The sequence below is a fragment of the Salmo salar genome, chromosome ssa15 (assembly GCF_905237065.1).
Source record: "Salmo salar chromosome ssa15, Ssal_v3.1, whole genome shotgun sequence".
NCBI lineage: Eukaryota > Metazoa > Chordata > Actinopteri > Salmoniformes > Salmonidae > Salmo > Salmo salar.
The window spans coordinates 10,496,834-10,521,148 of NC_059456.1; the positions used below are offsets into that span (position 1 = coordinate 10,496,834).

The 24,315-nt window shown below is 45.4% G+C and overlaps 1 protein-coding gene across 1 annotated transcript in view; it reads left to right on the top strand.

Moving 5' to 3' along the window:
* Window positions 1-24,315, top strand: part of tmem8b (transmembrane protein 8B) — a 337,935-nt gene that overhangs the window by 146,269 nt on the left and 167,351 nt on the right. Inside the window, exons 3-4 of the mRNA XM_045695455.1 lie at window positions 7,689-7,822; window positions 15,273-15,598. Of these exons, the coding sequence (XP_045551411.1) occupies window positions 7,788-7,822; window positions 15,273-15,598 (361 nt within the window). The 5' untranslated portion in view covers window positions 7,689-7,787. The remainder of the gene's footprint in view (window positions 1-7,688; window positions 7,823-15,272; window positions 15,599-24,315) is intronic.

Below are 24,315 nucleotides of genomic sequence, written 5' to 3' on the forward strand. Positions count from 1 at the left end.
GGAGAGTTGCCAGAGAATGTGTTATATTCACACCTAAATACGAAGAAAAAAAACAGAGGGCGACAGACGGAAAGGCCATTGGGAATTAGCTTGGCAGCGGGGTTGATTGGAAAACATTCACTTTTCTGAATATTCAATCTGTAACCTGAGAATGATGTTGTTATATGCTATCGACAGAGGTCACATGGTTAGTGATACAGTGACTCTTTTTGTTCTTCACCAGCTTGGCGGATTCCTGTGAATTATGGTGATCATTTTAAGGCCAAGGAAAGCTGTTCGTAAGTGCAAAAAAGGAGCGGGGATACAGGGCACCCTTGACGGGTCCCTCTGGAGAGGGGGAAGCATTTTGAATGTTGAGAGTTGGTGTGCATGCTAGCCGTTGGAGCAGAATAGAGGAGACGTATCTATGAGATGAAATTGGACCCAAAATCAAATCTTCCTAAAATCTTAAATAAATATTCCCACTCCACCCGGTCGAAAGCCTTCTCCGCATCAAGAGAAATAACAATTTCGGCGTCTGGAGAGACAAAAGGAGAGAGTATAACGTACATTGGAAAATAGTTGTCGCCCTTTGCATACGGGTTTGTTTCGTGGGGGAGACCTTCGTGTGCTATACTAAGCCTTGTCTCAGGGTAGTAAGTTGGTGGTTTGAAAATATACCTCTAATGGTGTGGGAGCTGTGCTTTGGCAAAGTGTGTGGGGTAGTATCCTACCTGTTTGACCCTGTCCGGGGGTATCGTTGGACGGGGCCACAGTGTTTCCCGACCCCTCCTGTCTCAGCCTCCAGTATTTATGCTGCAATAGTTGATGTGTCGGGGGGCTAGGTTCAGTCTGTTATATGTGGAGTATTTCTCCTGTCTTATCCGGTGTCCTGTGTGAATTTAAGTATGCTCCCTCTAATTCTCTCTCTCTCCCTCTCCCTCCACTCCCCAAGGACCTGAGTATTAGGACCATGCCTCAGGACTACCTGGCCTGATGACTCCTTGCTGTCCCCAGTCCACCTGGTCGTGCTGCTGCTCCAGTTTCAACTGTTCTACCTGCGGCTATGGAACCCTGACCTGTTCACCGGACCTGCTACCTTGTCCCGGACCTGCTGTTTTCAACTCTCTAGAGACAGCAGGAGCGGTAGAGATACTCTGAATGATCGGCTATGAAAAGCCAACTGACATTTACTCCTGATGTGCTGACCTGTTGCACTCTCTACAACCGCTGTGATTATTATCATCTGACCTTGCTGGTCATCTATGAACGTTTAAACATCTTGGCCATGTACTGTTATAATATCAACCCAACACTGCCAGAAGAGGACTGGCCACCCCCTCAGAGCCTGGTTCCTCTCTAGGTTTCTTCCTAAGTTCCTGCCTTTCTAGGGAGTTTTTCCTAGCCACCGTGCTTCTACATCTGCATTGCTTGCTGTTTGGGGTTTTAGGCTGGGTTTCTGTACAGCACTTTGTGACATCGGCTGATGTAAAAAGGGCTTTATGAGGAAATGTAATTTGATTGATTGATGAAGCCCGTTTGATCATCATCTTACCGATCCTCAGCCTTTCTAGGGAGTTTTTCCTAGTCACTGTGCTTCTACATCTGCATTGCTTGCTGTTTGGGGTTTTAGGCTGGGTTTCTGTACAGCACTTTGTGACATCGGCTGATGTAAAAAGGGCTTTATGATTAAATTTGATTTGATTGATTGATGAAGCCCGTTTGATCATCAGATCATCATCTTACCGATCAACTTTGGCGATGTCATTTACAAAATAGCCTCCAACACTCTACTCAACAAATTGGATGCAGTCTATCACAGTGCCATCCGTTTTGTCACCAAAGCCCCATATACTACCCACCACTGCGACCTGTACGCTCTCGTTGGCTGGCCCTCACTTCATACTCGTCGCCAAACCCACTGGCTCCAGGTCATCTACAAAACCCTGCTAGGTAAAGTCCCGCCTTATCTCAGCTCACTGGTCACCATAGCAGCACCCACCCGTAGCACGCGCTCCAGCAGGTATATCTCTCTGGTCACCCCCAAAGCCAATTCCTCATTTGCCCGCCTCTCCTTCCAGTTCTCTGCTGCCAATGACTGGAACGAACTACAAAAATCTCTGAAACTGGAAACACTTATCTCCCTCACTAGCTTTACGCACCAGCTGTCAGAGCAGCTCACAGATCACTGCACCTGTACATAGCCCATCTATAAATAGCCCAAACAACTACCTCTTCCCCTACTGTATTTATTTATTTTGCTCCTTTGCATCCCAGTATTTCTACTTTGCACACTCATCTACTGTCAAATCTACCATTCCAGTGTTTTAATTGCTATATTGTATTTACTTCGCCACCATGGCCTATTTATTGCCTTTACCTCCCTTATCTCACCTCATTTGCTCACATTGTATATAGACTTATTTTTCTACTGTATTATTGACTGTATGTTTGTTTTACTCCATGTGTAACTCTGTGTTGTGGTATGTGTCGAACTGCTTTGCTTTATCTTGGCCAGGTCGCAGTTGTAAATGACAACTTGTTCTCAACTTGCCTACCTGGTTAAATAAATAAAGGTGAAATACTTTTTTTTTTTAATATGAAGGTAGGGATCCACCACCCATCTTTCTTGAGTTTAAGTTGGTGAACATATCTAATAGTAATGGGGCGAGTTGATCTGAGAATATATATTTTTTCGATCGATGGGGAAGCCGTCAGGGCCTGGGGCCTTGCCACTGGGGCCTTGCCACTTTGCATTAACAGAGGGTTGTCCAGAACATTACTCATGTCCATATCAATGGATGGAATATCCAAGTTATCTAAAAAGTTGTCCATATTATCAGATGGATTTGTAGAGGCTAGAATAAAATGAATAAAACGTTGAATTAATATTATATTAACTTGTAAGATTACGGGTAGAGTCATATACCTGAGAGATAAGATGAGATGCTGTGGGGATGTTTTCAGCGGCAGGGACTGGAAGACTAGTCCAGTGGGTTGAGGGAAAGATGAACGAATCAAAGTACAGAGATCCTTGATGAAAACCTGCTACAGAGGTCACAGGACCTCAGACTGGGGGTGAAGGTTCACCTTCCAACAAGACAACGGACCTAAGCACACAGCCAAGACAACGGACCTAAGCACACAGCCAAGACAACGGCCCTAAGCACACAGCCAAGACAACGCAGGAGCAACGCTCCCCATTCAACCTGACAGAGCTTGAGAGGATCTGCAGAGAAGAATGGGAGAAACTCCCCAAATACAGGTGTGCCAAGGTTGTAGCGTCATACCCAAGAAGACTCAATGCTGTAATCACTTTAAAGCCCCTTTTACTGGTTCAAATAGTCGATCAGTCAGACTGTTACCAACCTTTAGTAAAGTTCAGGAAAATATTGTGTTTGATCAGATACAATGCTATTTTACAGTAAATAAATTGACAATAGTCTTTCAGCACCCTTATAGGAACGGACATTCAACAAACAAGCACAGCACTTACACAAATGACAGATGATTGGCTGAGAGAAATCGATGATAAAAAGATTGTGGGAGACTGTTTTGTTGGACTTCATTGCGGCTTTTGACATTATTGATCATAGTCTGTTGCAGGAAAAATGGATGTGTTATGGCTTTACACCCCCTGCTATAATGTGGATAAAGAGTTGCCTGTCTAACAGAACACAGAGGCTGTTCTCTAATGGAAGCCTCTCCAATATAATCCAGGTGGAATCAGGAATTCCGCATGGGATCAGCTGGGGCGTCAGGCATGTGATTGGCTGGTCTGTCAGTGGTTGAGAGATAGAGAGACAAATTTGAGGACAGTGACATTCAATACCGCCTTGCACGCTCTTGCCTGATCTAGGGTGTAATCATTAGTCCAACAGTTGCAAACGAGAGTTTCTATTGGACAAAGTCAGGTATATTATCACCGTTTCATTCGGTTTGCTTCCGTTTTTTTATTTTTTTAACAGAATCAGCGGAATGAATACACCCCTGATCACGCGGAAACACAATTCACTTTCATAGCAGCCACGTTGTATTCCTTCTCTTCCCTTCGTCTGTGGACTTCAATGCACAACACATCAGCTGTATGTGACCAGGTGAAAAAACCTTTCCAAGCCAAACAGCTACACACAGCCTACATTGTTGTCACCATATTAGATAAAGTAACGTCATAGTCAACATAGCTAATAGAACTAATGTGTTAGTAAACCTGCTACAATCATGCAGTAACGTTACAGTGTTTAGTCAGTAAGCAGTTACACCGGCGGGCCCTGGTGGCAATACATTTATATTTTGGAAGTAATTAATTTGTTCAAAACTGTTCAATTATTGTCTTTCTTTCTCTTTGAGGCAACTACTCACCACATGTTATGCACTGTAGTGCTAGCTAGCTGTAGCTTATGCTTTCAGTATTATATTAATTCTCTCATCCTTTGATTGGTGTGGACAACATGTCAGTTCATGACGCAAGAGCTCTGATAGGCTGGAGGACGTCCTCTGGAAGTTGTCTTAATTACTGTATAAGTCTATGAAAGGAGGTGAGAACCACGAGACTCCACGAGACTCCTAGGTTTTGTATTGAAGTCAATGTACCCAGAGGAGGACAGAAGCTAGCTGTCCTCTGGCTACACCACGGTGCTACCCTACAGAGTGCTGTTGAGGCTACTGTAGACATTTGCTAAACAGTGTTTTAATCAGCTATTTGGTGACGTGATTATATTTAGTGTAGTTATATCTAAAAATTATAATTATTTAAATGTTTTACATTTTATATTTTTATGAAATTCACTGAGAAGGATGGTCCACCCCTTCCTCCTCTGAGGAGCCTCCACTGATACATAGACATTGAGTCACTGGCCACTTGGGGCAGCAGGTAGCCTAGTTGTTAGAGTGTTGGGCCAGTAACCAGCAGGTAGCCTAGTTGTTAGAGCGTTGGGCCAGTAACCAGCAGGTAGCCTAGTGGTTAGAGCGTTGGGCCAGTAACCAGCAGGTAGCCTAGTTGTTAGAGCGTTGGGCCAGTAACCAGCAGGTAGCCTAGTGGTTAGAGCATTGGGTCAGTAACCAGCAGGTAGCCTAGTTGTTAGAGCGTTGGGCCAGTAATCGAAAGGTTGTTGGATCGAATCCCTGAGCTGACAAGCTAAAAATCTGTTGTTCTGCCCCTGAGCAAGGCAGTTAACCCACTGTTCCCCGGGCCCTGAGCAAGGCCGTTAACCCACTGTTCCCCGGGCCCTGAGCAAGGCAGTTAACCCACTGTTCCCCAGGCGCCGAAGACGTGGATGTTGATTTAGGCACCCCCCCCTCACCTCTCTGATTCACAGGGGTTGGGTTAAATGCAGAAGACACATTTCAGTTGAATGCATTCAGTTGTATAATTGACTAGGCATCCCCCTTTCTCCACTTTAATAATGTTTACATACTGCTTTACTCATTTCATATGTATATACTGTATTCTATTCTAATATATACTGAATATTAGTCAATGCCACACCGACATCACTCATCTTAATTTATATATTTCTTAATTCCATTCTTTTACTTTTAGATTTGTGTATTGTTGTGAATTGTTAGAATTGTTAGATACTAATGCACTGAACACAAACATTTATCTACACTGATAATAACATCTGCTAGAACTTTATTTGATAAATATGTGTATGTGACAAATAAAAATTTATTTGATTTGAAGTGTGATTCATTACTCCAGAGAACGCGTTTCCACTGCTCCAGAGTCCAATGGCGGCGAGCTTTACGCCACTCCAGCCAAGGCTTGACATTACGCATGGAGATCTTAGGCTTGCAGCTGCTCGGCCATGGAAACCCATTTCATGAAGCTCCCGACGATCAGTTCTTGCTGACGTTGTTTCCAGAGGCAGTTTGGAACTTGGTAGTTAGTGTTGCAACCGAGGACAGACGATTGTTACATACTACAGTACGCGCTTCAGCACTCGGCGATCCCGTTCTGTGAGCTTGTGTGGCCTACCACTTCACGGCTGAGCCATTGTTGCTCCTTACAGTTGACCGGGGCAGCTCTAGCAGGACAGAAATCTGACCAACTGACTTGTTGGAAAGGTGGCATCCTATGACGGTGACACGTTGAAAGTCACTGAGCCGTTCTACTGCCAATGTTTGTCTATGGAGATCGCATGGCTGTGTGTTCGATTTTATACACCTGTCAGCAACAGGTGTGGCTGAAATATCTGAATCCACTAATTTGGAGGGGTGTCCACATGACAATAACTCCCTTTGAATTGAATTGAATTGAGAGAGACGGTGCAGAGAGAGAGAGAGAGGGTAGAGAGGAGCAGAGCAGGAGGAGAGCGCTAAAACAATGCATTGTAACCTAGCACTGTGTGTCTGCGTCTGCTAGCACTGTGATGAATAGCATAACACCCTCCTTCCCCTCCTTCCACCCCACTACCTCATCCCACTTTGGCTGTGAAAATGGATCCTTGCTAATCTATACAACCCATCTAATCTTTGACTAGTGCTAGTGTTTTCTCTACCCCTCTACCCTCTCTACCCTCTCTACCTCTCTACTCTCTCTCCCCTCTCTACCCCCTCTCTACCCTCTCTACCCTCTACCTCTCTACCCTCTCTACCCTCTACCTCTCTACCCTCTCTCTCTACCCTCTCTCTACCCTCTCTACCCTCTCTACCTCTGTACCCTCTATACCCTCTCTACCCTCTCTACCCTCTACCTCTCTACCCTCTCTACCTCTCTCTCTACCCTCTCTACCTCTCTCTCTCTACCCTCTCTCTATCCTCTCTACCTCTCTACCCTCTATACCCTCTCTACCGCTCTATCCTCTCTACCCTCTCTACCTCTCTACCCTCTCTACCCTCTCTACCCTCTACCTCTCTACCCTCTCTATCCTCTCTCTCTACCCTCTCTACCTCTCTCTCTACCCTCTCTCTATCCTCTCTACCTCTCTACCCTCTATACCCTCTCTACCGCTCTATCCTCTCTACCCTCTCTACCTCTCTACCCTCTACCCTCTCTACCCTCTCTCTACCCTCTCTACCAATCTACCCTCTCTCTCTACCCTCTCTACCCTCTACCTCTCTACCCTCTACCCTCTCTACCTCTCTACCAATCTACCTCTCTATCCCCTCTCTACCCTCTCTACCTTCTACACCTCTCTACACCCTCTCTACCCTCTCTACCCCCTCTCTACCCTCTCTACCCCCTCTCTACCCTCTCTACCCTCTACCCTCTCAACCCCCTCTACCCTCTCTATCCTCTCTACCTCTACCCTCTCTCTACCCCCTCACTACCCTTTACCCTCTCTACCCTCTCTCTACCCTTTCTCTACCCTCTCTACCCTCTTTACCCTCTCTACCCTCTCTCTACCATCTCTACCCTCTCTACCTCTCTACCCTCTCTACCCTCGCTGCCTCTTACAGCACAATAATAGGTGTTCAATGGTCAGAACGTTATGGGTCTGTACAACTGCAATCTGCTATCATTCTGAAAAGGGTTTGCTAACAAAAATATTTTCTCCTCTCCTCCCCCTCCTCCTCCCCCCATCCTTGCCAATCCTCTCCTGCCCCACCTCCTCTCCTCTCCTCTCCTCTCCCCTCTCCTCTCCTCTCCTCTCCCTGCTCCTCCTCTCCTCTCCTCTCCTCTCCTCTCCTCTCCTCTCCTCTCCTCTCCTCTCCTCTCCTCTCCTCTCCTCTCCTCTCCTCTCCTCTCCTCTCCTCTCCTCTAGGGTCTGTATGAGGAGTGTCAGTATCTCTTCCAGCCCCAGCTCATCGTTCAGAGGCTGATAGGGATCTCTGTTCTCTATCCTGGTTACTTCATAGAACAGATGGTTCCTGCCCACAACAGATCTGTGCTCTACAAGTACGTCTACTCTACCTGATCCCTATTGTGACACCACTACCTACCTGTCTGTCTGTCTGTCTGTCTGTCTGTCTGTCTGTCTGTCTGTCTGTCTGTCTGTCTGTCTGTCTGTCTGTCTGTCTGTCTGTCTGTCTGTCTGTCTGTCTGTCTGTCTGTCTGTCTGTCTGTCTGTCTGTCTGTCTGTCTGTCTGTCTGTCTGTCTGTCTGTCTGTCTGTCTGTCTGTATTCTATCTGAATTTAAGGGCTTTATTGGCATTGGAAACATATGTTAACATTGCCAAAGCAAGCGAAAAAGATAATAAACAATAAAATTAACAGTAAACATTTCACTCACAAAAGTTCCAAAAGAATATAGACATTTCAAATGTCATATTATGTGCAAATAGTTAAAATTCAAAAGGGAAAATAAGTAAACATAGATATGGGTTGTATTTACACTGGTGTTTGTTCTTCACTGGTTGCCCTTTTCTTGTGGCAACAGGTCACAAATCTTGCTGCAGTGAAGCACACTGTGGTATTTCACCCAATTTAAATTCTTTGTGGATCTGTGTAATCTGAGGGAAATATGTGTCTCTAATATGGTCATACATTTGGCAAGAGGTTAGGAAGTGCAGCTCAGTTTCCACCTCATGTTGTGGGCAGTGTGCACATAGCCTGTCTTCTCTTGAGAGCCAGGTCTGCCTACGGTGACCTTTCTCAATAGCAAGGCTATGCTCACTGAGTCTGTACATAGTCAAAGCTTTCCTTCATTTTGGGTCAGTCACAGTGGTCAGGTATTCTGCCACTGTGTACTCTCTGTTTAGGGCCAAATAGCATTCTACTTTGCTCAGTTTTTTTGGTAAATTCTTTCCAATGTGTCAAGTGATTATCTTTTTGTTTTCTAATGATTTGGTTGGGTCTAATTGTGTTTCTGCCCTGGGGCTCTGTGGGGTGTGTTTGTGTTTGTGAACAGAGCCCCAGTACCAGCTTGCTTAGGGGACTCTTCTCCAGGTTCATCTCTCTGTAGGTGATGGCTTTGTTATGGAAGGTTTGGTAATCGCTTCCTTTTAGGTGGTTGTAGAATTCTAACGTCTCTTTTCTGGATTTTGATAATTAGTGGGTATCGTCCTAATTCTGCTCGGTGTGCATTATTTGGTGTTTTACGTTGTACACGGAGGATATTTTTGACGAATTCTGCAAAAAAAAGAGTCTCAATTTGGTGTTTGTCCCATTTTGTGAATTCTTGGTTGGTGAGCCCAGACCTCACAACCATAAAGGGCAATGGGTTCTATAACTGATTTATGTATTTTTAGCCAGATTCTAATTGGTATGTCGAATTTCATGTTCCTTTTGATGGCATAGAAGGCCCTTCTTGCCTTGTCTGTCAGATCATTCATAGCTTTGTGGAAGTTACCTGTGGCACTGATGTTTAGGCCGAGGTATGTATAGTTTTGTGTGTGCTCTAGGGCAATGGTGTCTAGATGGAATTTGTATTCGTGGTCCTGGCAACTGAATCTTTTTTGGAACACCATTATTTTTGTCTTGCTGAGATTTACTGTCAGGGCCCAGGTCTGACAGAATCTATGCAGAAGATCTAGGTGCTGCTGTAGGCCCTCCTTGGTTCGGGACAGAAGCACCAGATCTTCAGCAAACAGTAGACATTTCACTTCAGATTCTAGTTGGGTGAGCCCAGGTGCTGCAGACTGTTCTAGTGCCCTTGCCAATTTGATATATATGTTGAATAGGGTGGGGCTTAAGCTGCATCCATGTCTCACCCCACGGCCCTGTGGAAAGAAATGTGTGTGTTTTTTGCCAATTTTAACTTGTTGTTTGTGTACATAGATTTTATAATGTTGTTCATGTACATAGATTTTATAATGTTATATGTTTTTCCCCCAAATCCACTTTCCATCAATTTGTAAAGCAGGCCCTCATGTAAAATTGAGTTGAAAGATTTTTTGAAATCAACAAAGCATGAGAAGGCTTTGCCTTAGTTTTGGTTTGTTTCTTTGTCAATTAGGGTATGCAGGTTGAATACGTGGTCTGTCCTACGGTAATTTGGTAAAAGCTCAGTACATTGCTGTTAATGATAATGCAGAGAATTTTCCCAAAATTGCTGTTGACTTATTGGGGTCAAATTTGTGTCCACTTTTGTGTATTGGGGGTGATCAGTCCTTGGTTCCAAATATTGGGAAAGATGCCAGAGCTGAAGATGAAGTTTAACGAGTTTAAGTATAGCCAATTGGAATTTGTGGTCTGCATATTTTATCATGTCAACACCACAGGACTTTCTGGGGTTTCTCAATTTCTTTGTTAGGTTTTTGGATTCTTCATCAAAGCATTTGTCATTGTTGTTCATTATCTTAGGTTGTCTCTTGACATTTCTTGATTTGATAGAGAAGCTGAGAGGTCAAATATACTGTTTAGGTTTCTACTGACATGTTTTACACCTTCACTATTACAGTGAATTACTACTTTTCCTTCCATCTATAGCATTTCTTAATATTATTTAGTTCCTTTGGCTTTGATGCCTCATGATTGAGTGTTGCTCTGTTCAAGTAGACTGTGAATTTGCTCTGATCTGATTGGGGTGTTAGTGGGCTGACTGTGAACGCTCTGAGAGACTCTGGGTTGAAGTCAGTAATAAAGTATTCTACAGTACTGTCACGGGCGTCGTAAGGAGTGGACCAAAATGCAGCGGGTATATTGATCATCTTCTTTACTTTATTAAAGAAAAGACACTTAAACAAAACAAATGACGAAAACAGTCCAGTAAGGTGCACAGACTATACTAGGAACAACCACCCACAAACACAAGTGAAAAACGAACACACTTAAATATGGCCTCCAATTAGAGACAACGACAACCAGCTGCCTCTAATTGGAGGTCATTGAAAAAAACACAACATAGAAATAGAAAACTAGAATAAACATAGAAATAGAAAATATAGAACATGAAAAGACGAAACACACAAAACAAACACCCCCTGCCAAGCCCTGACCTAACTACAATAACAAATAACCCTTTTTACTGGTCAGGACGTGACAGTACCTCCCCCAAAGGTTCAGACCCCGAATGCACCTCAAAACAAAAACTCCACAAAAAATAGGGAGGGTGGCCACCGTTAACGACGGCTCCCGTGCTACACCCCCCCATCCTCCAACTACAGAGGTGGCTCTAGCTCTGGCCTTAGTCCCCATTCTAACCTGCCCACCCCCGCTGAAGGCTCAGGGCTGTAGACCACTGCTGAAGGCTCTGGGCTGAGGTGTGTTGCAGGAGACCTCGGGCTGAGGTACGTCGCTGGAGACCTCGGGCTGAGGAGCGTCTCTGCAGGCTGCGGACTGTGGGCCGTCTCTGCAGGCTCCGGACTGTGGGCCGTCTCTGGAGGCTCCGGACTGTGGGCCGTCTCTGTCGGTTCCGGACTGAGACGGCCTACAGTCCCTCTCAGTCCGGAAGCTCTGGACGGGGAACTGGAAGCTCTGGACGGGGAACTGTCGCCGGAAGCACTGGACGGGGAACTGTCGCCGGAAGCTCTGGGCGGGGACTGCGCACTAGAGGCCTGATGCGTGGGGCTGCCTTTGGAGGCGCCAGAACAGTAACACGCACTACAGGGCTAGCGCGAGGAGCAGGAACTGGATACACTGGGTCTTGAAGACGCACTGGAGGTCTGGAGCGCACAGCCTGCACAACCCGTCCTGGCTGAGTTGTCACTGTAGCCCTGCACGGGCGGAGTGCTGGCACAGGGCGAACTGGACTGAGGACTGATGGCTGCCGTGCGTAGAGCTGGCGCAGGGTAGCCTGGGCCTAGGAGACGCACTGGTGGCCAGATATGCTGAGCAGGCATACTGTTGTGTGCTGAGGGTATCAGGCTCTTGTCCAATTCTGGCATTTAGGTTGCCACTGACTAGTACATGTCCCTGGGCCTGGAAATGATTGATCTCCGCTCCAGGATGGAGAAGCTGTCTTCATTAAAGTATGGGGATTCTAGTGGGGGGATATAGGTAGCACACAGGAAGACATTTTTCTCTGTTAAGATCATTTCCTTTTGAATTTCTAGCCAAAAGTAAAATGTTCCTGTTTTGATTAATTTAATAGAGGGAGTTAGGTCTGTTCTATACCAAATTATCATACCCCCCGAGTCTCTTCCCTGTTTCACACCTGGTAGTTTGGTGGATGGGACTGCCAGCTCTCTGTAACCTAGAGGACAACCAGTGGGTGCGTCTCCTCTATACCACCCACCTGGTAGTTTGGTGGATGGGACTGCCAGCTCTCTGTAACCTAGAGGACAACCAGTGGGTCCGTCTCCTCTATACCACCCACCTGGTAGTTTGGTGGATGGGACTACCAGCTCTCTGTAACCTAGAGGGAAACCAGTGGGTCTGTCTCCTCTATACCATGTTTCTTGTAGGATGACAATGTCTGTATTTCCAATTTCAAGGAGGAAGTCTGGGTTTCTGCTCTTTACGCCAAAGGCAGATGACCTCAGACCTTGTATATTCCAGGATTAGATAGTAAAAGCTTTGTGTTCCATAGTGTCTAGTGTTGTTTTCATGCGGTTTAGGCCCCGGACCATTACATTAGGTGTGAGCAGAGCATGTTGAGCATCTGATAAATACCTCTTAGGTCGCAGGATGGGGCTTGGGCAGGTGTTGTCTCTCTCCTTCTCAATTCAATTCAAAGGTCTTTATTGGCATGGGAAACATATGTTTACATTGCCAAAGCTAGTGAAATAGATAAGAAAAAAAGTGAAATAAACAATAAAAATGAATAGTAAACATTACACTCACAAAAGTTCCAAAGGAATAGAGACATTTCAAATGTCATATCATGTCTGCCTGGGAACACTATATACTGTATACTGTACAGTGTTATAACGATGTGCAAATAGTTAAAGTACTAAAGGGAAAATAAATAAACATAAATATCTCTCTGTCTCTCTCTCATTCTCTCTCCCTGTCTCTCATTCTCTCTCCCTGTCTCTCATTTCTCTCTCTCTCTCTCTCTCTCTCTCTCTCTCTCTCTCTCTCTCTCTCTCTCTCTCTCTTTCTCTCTCCCTGTCTCTCGCTTTGTCTCTCTCTCTCTCTGTCTCTGCCTTTCTCTCTCTTTTTTTTAATGCTGGGACTAACTGTGTATTACGGGTCAATTCAACAACATACAGAGCATAGTATTATTCATACTAAATCTGTTCTCTTCTAATGCTTAGAAAACATTCTCCTGGTAGGACTACTGAATGTCAATGAACTAGGAACAGGAATGATTTGTTTGAATTAATCAGGTGTGAAACGAGCCCAATGGAGTGGAAGCTAGCTAATGAAGGAAACATTAATTACTTATTATTTTTAATTTTCAATTTTCAAAGGGAAAATCTACATTCATAATAACCTGTTTATCTGAATGCCTTTAATAGTATATAGAAAACAATTCATGTTGTCATTTATTCTGTTGTTTAAGCTCTTGTTGGTAACGTTCGTTTGATGTGCAACATAAGGCTAAATTAATTGGACTGAAAGGACAAATGGAAAACAACTGATAGTCCTTTGGATGAAAACAAAAACATTTACTTTCTCATAGACGTCATCAAAGCATAGAGTTAATCTACAAATTTCCACAACTTTGTACAGCTAATTCATCCTAATTTGGTATATTTTGAATAATGTCAATATTTTCTAGAATAAAGGATGCTTTTTCTGTCCCCTGACGATCAATCAGTACAATGGGGCGATAATAATGATGATGATAATAATGTTGATGATAAGGACGATGAAAATAATGACGATAATGCCGACAATAATGATGATGATAATGCCAATAATAATGATGATAATAATGATGATGACAATGATGATGATAATAATGATGATAATGATGGTAACAATGATGACAACAACGATGATAATAACGATAATAACGATGATCATGATAATAATGCTGATAATAATGCTGATAATAACAATGATAATAATGATGCTGATAATAATGATGATGATAACGATGATAATAATGATGATAATAACAATAATAATAATTATAATAATGATGATAATAATGATGCTGATAACGATGATAATAATGACGATAATAACGCTAATAATAATGATAATAATGACGATAATAATAATGCTGATAATGCCGATAACAATGATGATGATAATGACGACGATAATAATGACGATAATGCTGATAATAATGCTGTTAATAATGACGATGAAAGCAATGATGATAATGCCGACAATAATGATGATGATAATGCCAATAATAATGCTGATAATAATGATGATGACAATGATGATGATAATAACGATGATAGTGATGATGATAATGATGATAATAATGATAAGAACAACGATGATAATAACGATGATAGTGATGATGATAATGATGATAATAATGATGACAACAACGATGATAATAACGATAATAATGATGATAATGATAATAATGCTGATAAAAATGCTGATAATAGCGATGATAATAATGATGCTGATAATAATGATGATAATAATGACGATAATAATAATGATAATAACGATGATAATAATGATGATAATAATGCTGATAATGCGATAACAAAGATGATGATAATGATGATGATAATAATGATGATGATAACGATGATGATAATGTCGATGATAATGCAAGGAATAATAATGCCGATAATGATACTAATGCCGACAATAATGATAATAATAATGATGATAACAATAATAATGACAATAATAATGACGATAATAATGATAATAATGACGACGATGATGATAATGATGATAATAATGATAACAATTATGATAATAATGACGATAATGACAACGATGACAACAATGCAGTTAATATCGATGATAATAATGATGACAATAATGGTGATAATAATGACGATAATGATGACGATAATGGATATAATAATGACGATAATGATGACGATAATGCAAATAATATCGATGATAATAATTACAACAACGAATATGATAACAATGATGATAACGATGATGATAACGATGGCGATAATGACGACGACAATGATGACAATAATGATGATAATGATGATGATAATGATGATAATAATGATGCAGAACATTACTGCATGTTTCTTTATTAACCACTTTCTAGAACAGCCTGTGTGGATGCATATTATGAATGAATTTACTCTGTTAAACACAAAAAAAAATGTTTTAAGTGAGTATTTTAGACTGGTCCGGAGCAGAAAAAGAAAGGAAATTCACATGAGCACAAGTAACTTCACCCATGCTCTACCAATGTTTTCCGGCACACAGCTTTAACCTACAATAGTGTCTATAATGGTCTACTGTATTTTAAACAACATGTATGCTTCTCACCACAGGGCAGAATAAGGTTCAAACCTTCTCTCAAACAATCTAAGTCATACCCTTTAGGGCTAATGAACTTTCAAGAAAATGTAAATACTGTATTGCAATTTCAGATATACTGTAAATGTGTTTTTGTTATTGTTTGCAGAGTGTTCATCCCCAGTTACGTGTCCAGTGTAAAGGTCCAACTGGCTAACTGCAGCACACACCCCAGAGACCAACAAACCAGGGGACAGACGGGAGACACCAGGGGACCGAGAGACAGAGACAATACTGGAGATAGCTGTTCTGTTGTCTTAAAGATCCGAGCCAGGGCTCCTCCCGTCCACAACTCATCAGCTCTGGACTGCAGGGAGTGGTCACCCTGTGAGCTTGACACACCCCTTCCTGCCTGGGAACACTGGTACTATATCCTGGTGGAGCGTTACCTAAGCAACCAGGACGTATACTTCCGCATCGGGGTGCAGGTCACAGGTAGGCAGTGATGGTTTGGTTTTTCCGTCTCTATGTCTCTCTGTCTCTCTCTCTCTCTCTGTCTCTCTGTCTCTGTCTCTGTCTCTCTCTTGTCTCTATGTCTCTATGTCTCTTGTCTCTTGTCTCTGTGTTATGCAGAGGTTTGAGGCGTTATTTGGGTCGTGTGTCTAGTCTGTGAGATCAAACCAATCTCTGTGAGTCTCTCTATAGTGGGACATAATATTGAGAGTGTCCTGTTATGTCTGTGTCCTCATGAGGGAGTGTCCTGTTATGTCTGTGTCCTAATGAGGGAGTGTCCTGTTATGTGTGTCCTAACGAGGGAGTGTCCTGTTATGTCTGTGTCCTAACGAGGGAGTGTCCTGTTATGTCTGTGTCCTAACGAGGGAGTGTCCTGTTATGTCTGTGTCCTAACGAGGGAGTGTCCTGTTATGTCTGTGTCCTAACGAGCGTCTCGTCTGTAAGGAGATCAAACCACTCAGGTCCCTTTGAGACTGCAGCGTGTCATTATAGAAAGCCTTCTATATCATAACATTCACAGTCACACTCTTCCATGGAGATTTAACTGAAACATTCTGAAGTAGATCTGTTATATCCTCGAGATGTAAGCGTGTGTTAACAGCAAGCCACGAGATCAGTCACACACACATGCACGCACGTACACCAGAGCCTTGCACGGGAATTACATTTAAGCTCGAGCCGTACCCAGGCCCAATTGCTTCTTCGAAATTTAAGGCCCAATCCCTGAAATCAGAAATAACTTTCTTCATTAGTAAATCCGTTAGCTGCTCCTGGTTGCGCTACCGCGCCGCATGTACGAGTATCCATAGCAACGGCTCTGCTTTGAGCCGCTCAATGACGAGACATTAGAGTAGAGCTGTTAGCTAGCGACTTTAATTAACTCCGACAAAACTCACGGAACATTCTTTTTTTTTGTTGGTGTGAAATCATCTCTTGTTGACTCAGACAAGGTTTTGGTCTTATATTTGACGAGGTCGAAGTCCTTTCTAACACCATCATCTTATCAGCAGAAGCAGAAGCAAGTGGCTCAGCTTCAAAATGTTTTTGATCAATTTAGTCATTCTTGAAAATGATTTTGGAGCCCTGCCCGTATTCCAGCTATTGAATAAAAAACATGTTCTACCCGGCCCTGACCTGATGTATAGTGCTGTGGGGCTTGGTTCGGGCAGCAGAGCTACGTTACAGAGAGCTTGGGGGCTTGGTTTGGCCAGCAGAGCTACGTTGCAGAGACCCGGGGTGTTTGGTTCAGGCAGCAGAGCTACGTTAGAGAGCTGGGGGGCTTGGTTCGGCCAGAGGGCTATGTTACAGAGAGCTGGGGGGCTTGGTTCAGCCAGCAGAGCTACGTTACAGAGAGCTGGGGGCTTGGTTCGGCCAGCAGGGCTACGTTACATAGAGCTGGGGGGTTTGGTTCGGCCAGCAGAGCTACGTTACAGAGAGCTGGGGGGCTTGGTTCGGGCAGCAGAGCTACGTTACAGAGACCCGGGGGGTTTGGTTCGGCCAGCAGAGCTACATTACAGAGAGCTGGGGAGCTTGGTTCGACCAGCAGGGCTACGTTGCAGAGACCCGGGGGGTTTGGTTCGGTCAGCAGAGCTACGTTACAGAGAGCTGGGGAGCTTGGTTCGGGCAGCAGAGCTACATTACAGAGAGCTGGGGAGCTTGGTTCGGGCAGCAGAGCTACGTTACAGAGAGCTTGGAAGCTTAGAACAGGGTACCAACGTCTTTTAATAACATAACTGGCTGGCGGAGCTTTGGCTGTCCCGTTAGGCAAAACAACGAGATGTGTTTAGTAATATCTGATTAAAGACATTGTGTTTAGTAATATCTGATTAAAGACATTGTGTTTAGTAATATCTGATTAAAGACATTGTGTTTAGTAATATCTGATTAAAGATGACCAGGTGGTGTTTGGGCTGGTATGACCAGGTCGTGGTTGGGCTGGTATGACCAGGTGTTGGTTGGGCTGGTATGACCAGGTGGTGTTTGGGCTGGTTTGTCTTCAGAACAGTCTCAACTCGTTGGGGCATGGACTTTACAAGGCGTTGAAAGCGTTCCACAGGGATGCTGGCCCATGTTGACTCCAATGCTTCACACAGTTGTGTCAAGTTGGCTGGATGTCCTTTGGGTGGTGGACCGTTCTTGATACACACGGGAAACTGTTGAGCGTGAAAAACCCAGCAGCGTTGCAGTTCTTGACACAAACCAGTGCACCTGGCACCTACTACCATATCCTGTTCAAAGGCACTCAAATTATTTATCTTGCCCATTCACCGTCTGAATGGCACACATACACAATCCATGTCTCAATTGTCTCAAGGATTAAAAATCCTTCTTTAACCTGTCTCCTCCCCTTCATCTACACTGATTGAAGTGGATTTAACAAGTGACATCAATAAGGGATCATAGCTTTCACCTGGTCAGTCTATGTCATGGAAAGAGCAGTTGTTCTTAATGTTTTGTACACTCAGTGTGTACAGTATGCTTACTTACTTTATCGTGTTCTTCTTATTTTTATATATCTTGTGTTTTTGTGCTACCTTTTTAGTATTACATTGATATTGATTATTGCATCGTTTGGTTTTGAGTTTGCAAGAAAGGTATTTCACTATACTTGTCAAATCAAATCAAATTTTATTGGTCACATACACGTTTAGCAGATGTCATTGCGCGTGTAGCGAAATGCTTGTGTTTCTAGCTCCAACAGTGCAGTAATATCTAACAAGTAACATCTAACAATTTCATAACAATACACAAAAATCTAAAGTAAAGGAATAGAATTAAGAATATATAAATATTTGGACGAGCAATGTCGGAACGGCATAGACTAAAATACAGTTTAATAGAATAGAATACAGTATATACATATGAGATGAGTAATACAAAATATGTAAACATTATTGAAGTGACTAGTGTTCCATTATTAAAAGTGGCCAGTGATTTTGTCACGACTTCCGCCGAAGTCGGCTCCTCTCCTTATTCGGGTGGCGTTCGGCGGTCGACGATCCATTTTTCATTTTCCATTTGTCTTCGACCAGCTGGTGGACATGTCCATAAGGTGGGATAACCTGCTGGCTACCCGCGGACGTCCAGATCGGGGTCTGTCGATTCCATCCCCCAGCACCTCCGCTCCGACGCCCATGGAGCTGGGAGGTGTTGCAATTAGGGTGACCGGAGGAGGGGCCGATCCTGCACCATCTGTGGCCGCAGAGGGCACACTGCTGGTCGGTGCTGGGGAGGTTCCTCTAGGAGTCGAGGCAGCAGGCAGGGCACTCTCATGTCACCCCAGGTGAGTCGGTACCAGGCTCACCCAGAGCCCCCTGTTGCTCACATGTTTTTGTTTATTAATTTTCCTGAGTTTTCCCCGCATTCCCAGCATAAGGCGCTCGTAGATTCAGAGGCAGCTGGGAGTTTTATTGACAGATCCTTTGCTCATAGTTTAGGGATTCCCATTGCCTTTCCCTGTGCACGCCTTAGATAGTCGACCATTAGGGTCAGGGCTGATTAGGGAGGCCACTGCTCCACTGAGCATGGTTATGCAGGAGAGTCACAAGGAGAGAATCAGTCTCTTCCTTATTCATTCTCCTGCGTTTCTCGTGGTGCTGGGCCTACCCTGGTTGGCCTGTCATGACCCCACTATTTTGTGGCAACAGAGGGTTCTCAAGGGGTGGTCACGAAAGTGCTCGGGGAGGTGTTTAGGGGTTTCCGTCGGTGCTACTACGGTGGAGAGTCCAGACCAGGTCTGCACCGTGCGCATCCCCTCTGAATATGCCGATTTGGCTCTCGCTTTCTGTAAAAAGAAGGCGACTCAATTACCACCCCATTGACGGGGGGATTGTGCGATAAATCACCTGGTAGACGCAGCACTACCCAGGAGTCACGTGTATCCCATGTCACAAGAGGAGATGGCGGCTATGGAAACATATGTCTCCGAATCTCTGGGGCAGAGGTACATTCGGCCCTCCACTTCACCTGCCTCCTCGAGTTTATTTTTTGTGAAGAAGAAGGATGGAGGTCTGTGCCCGTGTATTGACTATCGAGGCATCAACCAAATCACAGTGAGGTACAGTTACCCGCTACCTCTCATCGCCAGTGCGATCGAGTCAATTCGTGGAGTGAGCTTCTTCACAAAATTGGATCTCAGGAGCGCTTACAACCTGGTGCGTATCCGGGAGGGAGACGAGTGGAAGACGGCATTTAGTACCACCTCAGGGCACTATGAGTACCTCGTCATGCCGTACGGGTTGATGAATGCGCCATCAGTATTCCAGGCCTTTGTAGACGAGATTTTCCGGGACCTGCATGGGCAGGGTGTAGTGGTGTATATCGACAACATTCTGATATACTCCGCTACATGTGCCAAGCATGTGTCCCTGGTCCGCAGGGTGCTTAGTCGACTGTTGGAGCATGACCTGTACGTCAAGGCTGAGAAATGCTTGTTCTTTCAACAGTCCGTCTCCTTCCTAGGGTAACGCATTTGTACTTCAGGGGTGGAGATGGAGAGGGACCGCATTTCAGCCGTGCGTAATTGGCCGACTCCCACCACGGTAAAGGAAGTGCAGCGGTTTTTAGGGTTTGCCAACTACTACCGGAGGTTTATCCGGGGTTTTGGTCAGGTAGCGGCTCCTATTACCTCACTGCTGAAGGGGGGACCGGTGTGTTTGCAGTTGTCAGCTGAGGCGGACAGGGCTTTTGGTCAGCTGAGAGCTCTGTTTACCTCGGCTCCGGTGCTGGCTCATCCGGATCCCACTTTGGCGTTCATAGTGGAGGTGAGCGCATCCGAGGCTGGGATAGGCGCGGTGCTCTCTCGGGTACGCCATCAAAGCTCCGCCCCTGTGCCTTCTTTTCGAAAAAGCTCAGCCCGGCGGAGCGAAACTATGACGTGGGGGACCGGGAGCTGTTAGCTGTTGTCAAGGCTTTGAAGGCGTGGAGACATTGGCTTGAGGGGGCTAAACACCCTTTTCTCATCTGGACTGACCACCGCAATCTGGAGTACATCCGGGTGGCGAGGAGACTGAACCCTCGTCAGGCAAGGTGGGCATGTTCTTTATCCGTTTTGTCTTCACCCTGTCCTACAGACCAGGTTCCCAGAACGCTAAGGCAGATGCACTGTCCCGGATGTATGACACAGAGGAGCAGCCCATGGATCCCACTCCCATACTTCCGGCCTCTTGCCTGGTGGCACCGGTAGTGTGGGAGCTGGATGCGGACATCGAGCGGGCGTTACGTACAGAGCCCACTCCCCCCCAGTGTCCAGCTGGGCGCCTGTACGTTCCGTCTGCTGTCCGCGACCGTTTGATCTATTGGGCCCACATGTCACCCTCCTCTGGTCATCCGGGCGAACAGTGCGCTGTCTTAGTTGTGGATCGGTTTTGTAAGTCCTGTCGTCTCCTCCCTTTGCCCGGTCTCCCTACGGCCCTACAGACTGCGAAGGCCCTGTTTACACACGTCTTCCGGCACTACGTGGTGCCTGAGGACATAGTATCTGATCGAGGTCCCCAGTTCACGTCAAGGTTCTGGAGGGCGTTCATGGAACTTCTGGGGGGTCTCGGTCAGCCTTACCTTGGGTTTTCACCCCGAGAGTAACGGGCAGGTGGAGAGAGTGAACCAGGATGTGGGTAGGTCTCTGCGGTCCTATTGCCAGGACCAGCCGGGGGAGTGGGCGGTGTTCGTGCCCTGGGCAGAGATGGCCCAGAACTCGCTCCGCTGCTCCTCCACTAACCTCTACCCCTTCCAGTGCGTACTGGGGTAGCAGCCGGTCCTGGCGCCTTGGCATCAGAGTCAGATCGAGGCTCCTGCGGTGGATGACTGGTTTAGGCGTGCTGAGGAGACCTGGGATGCCGCTCATGTGCACCTTCAGCGGGCCATGAGGCGCCAAAAAACCTGCGCAGATCGCCACCACTGTGAGGCCCCGGTGTTCGCACGGGGACCGGGTCTGGCTCTTGACCCGAAACCTGCGCCTCCACCTGTCCTGCCGGAAGCTGGGCCCACAGTTTGTGGGGCCATTCAAAGTCCTGAGGAGACTGAACGAGGTATGTTACAGGTTACAGCTTCCCCCCGATTACCGTATTAACCCCTCGTTCCATGTGTCTCTCTTCAGGCCGGTGGTGGCTGGTCCGCTCCAGGAGTCTGCGGTGCGGGAGGTTCCTCCGCCCCCTCTGGACATCGAGGGGGCCCCAGCGTATGCAGTTCGATCCATACTGGATTCGATGCGTCGGGCGAGGGGCCTTCAGTACCTCGTGGAGTGGGGGGTTACGGTCTGGAGGAGAGGTGCTGGGTTCCGGTGGAGGACGTATTGGACCCCTTGATGCTGCGGGAGTTCCACCGTCTCCATCCGGATCGCCCTGCACCTCGCCCTCCGGGTCGTCCCTGAGGCCGGTGTCGGGGCACTGCTGGAGCCGCGCGTCAAGGGGGGGGTACTGTCACGACTTCCGCCGAAGTCGGTCCCTCTCCTTGTTTGGGCGGCGTTCGGCGGTCGATGTCACCGGCTTTCTAGCCATCGCCAATCCATTTTACATTTGTTTTGTCTTTGTTTTCTACACACCTGGTTTCTATTCCCCAATTACATGTTCATTATTTAACCCTCTGTTTCCCCCATGTTTGTGTGCGTGTTTGTATATAACGTTCAGGTTGTTACTTGTTGGCTGGTATTGTTTGCCGGGTTCGTTATTATGCCCGTTATTTACGAGTGACCGGTTATTTCACGCACCTTTAGTATTTGTTTTATACTGGTGCAGTTCGTTGAATAAATTACCTTGTACACTCATCTCTGCTCTCCTGCGCCTGATTCCAGAGTATATAACACCTACTAACACCCAGAGTATATAATGCCTACTAACACCCAGAGTATATAACGCCTACTAACACCCAGAGTATATAACACCTACTAACACTGAGTATATAACGCCTATTAACACCCAGAGTATATAACGCCTACTATCACCCAGAGTATATAACGCCTACTAACACTCAGAGTATAACACCTACTAACACGAGTATATAACAACTACTAACACTGAGTATATAATGCCTACTAACACCCAGAGTATATAACGCCCACTAACACCCAGAGTATATACCCACAGCCTGCCAGATTTCAAGTCTATGTATATATGGCAGCAGCCTCTAAAAAGCTAGTGATGGCTATTTAGTCTGATGGTCTTGAGATGGAAGCTGTTTTTCAGCTTTGATGCACCTGTACTGACTTCGCCTTCTGGATGATAGCGGGGTGAACATGCAGTGGATCGGGTGATTGTTATCCTTGAGGATCTTTTTGGCCTTCCTGTGACATCGGTGCTGTAGGTGTCCTGGAGGGCAGGTAGTTTGCCCCCGGTGATACGTTGGGCGCACCACCTTCTGTCTGGAGAGCCCTGCGGTTGCCGGCGGTGCAGTTGCCATACCATGCAGTGATACAGCCCAACAGGATGCTCTCAATTGTGCATCTGTAAAAGTTTGTGAGGGTTTTAGGTGCCAAGCCAAATTTCTTCAGCCTCCAATCCACTTCTTCACCACAATGTCTGTGTGGGTTTCTTCATTTCAGTTTGTCAGTGATGTGTTCGCTGAGGAACTTACCACTTTCCATCTTCTCCACTGCGGTCCCGTCGATGTGGATAGGGGGGGTGCTCCCTCTGCTGTTTCCTGAAGTCCACGATCAGCTCCTTTGTTTTGAGTGAGGTTATTTTAATAGCACCACACTCGCAGTGCCTTCACATCCTCCCCATAGGCTGTCTCGTCATACTTGTGCAAGTGGCATTACAACTTAAAGTTTGAAACACACACACACACCCTTTCACACTCACGACATACACTGCTGCTACAGCTCAGTCTAGTATCTATTCTGTTGCCTACTAATTTTACCCGTACCTTTATGTACACAGCTACCTCAATTACCTCGTACCCCTGCACATTGACTCGGTACTGGTATTTTCTGTATATAGCCATGTTATTACGTTGTACTCCCTGTATATAGCCATGTTATTACCTGGTACTCCCTGTATAGAGCCATGTTATTACCTGGTACTCCCTGTATATAGCCATGTTATTACCTGGTACTCCCTGTATATAGCCATGTTATTACCTGGTACTCCCTGTATATAGCCATGTTATTACCTGGTACTCCCTGTATATAGCCATGTTATTACCTGGTGCTTCCTGGATATAGCCATGTTATTACCTGGTACTCCCTGTATATAGCCATGTTATTACCTGGTACTCCCTGTATATAGCCATGTTATTACCTGGTACTCCCTGTATATAGCCATGTTATTACCTGGTACTCCCTGTATATAGCCATGTTATTACCTGGTACTCCCTGTATATAGCCATGTTATTACCTGGTGGTATCTGGGATACTACCCTGATGGAAGAAGGGCTGTATCAGAATAGTGATAACAAATTGCAGAACATCCTTCTATTCTAGTATTATTCTGGTTTACATAGAGAGAAATGTTTACATATTTATTCAGCTTGTCGCCACTTCTCTAACTCTACACTTCACTGATCGCAGGTAATTTCAGCAGGTCTGACCTGAGGTCATTTCAGCAGGTCTGAGTGTGTGTGTGTGTAATCGTTGGAGGACGTTTTAGTAGATCTGAGTGTGTGTGATCTCTAGAGGACGTTTTAGCACCTCAAATACGTCTGAGTCTCCCTGTCTCTTTCTATTCCCTCTCAAGCCATCCTTTGAAATGTTGTCTTTGTGATTCCAG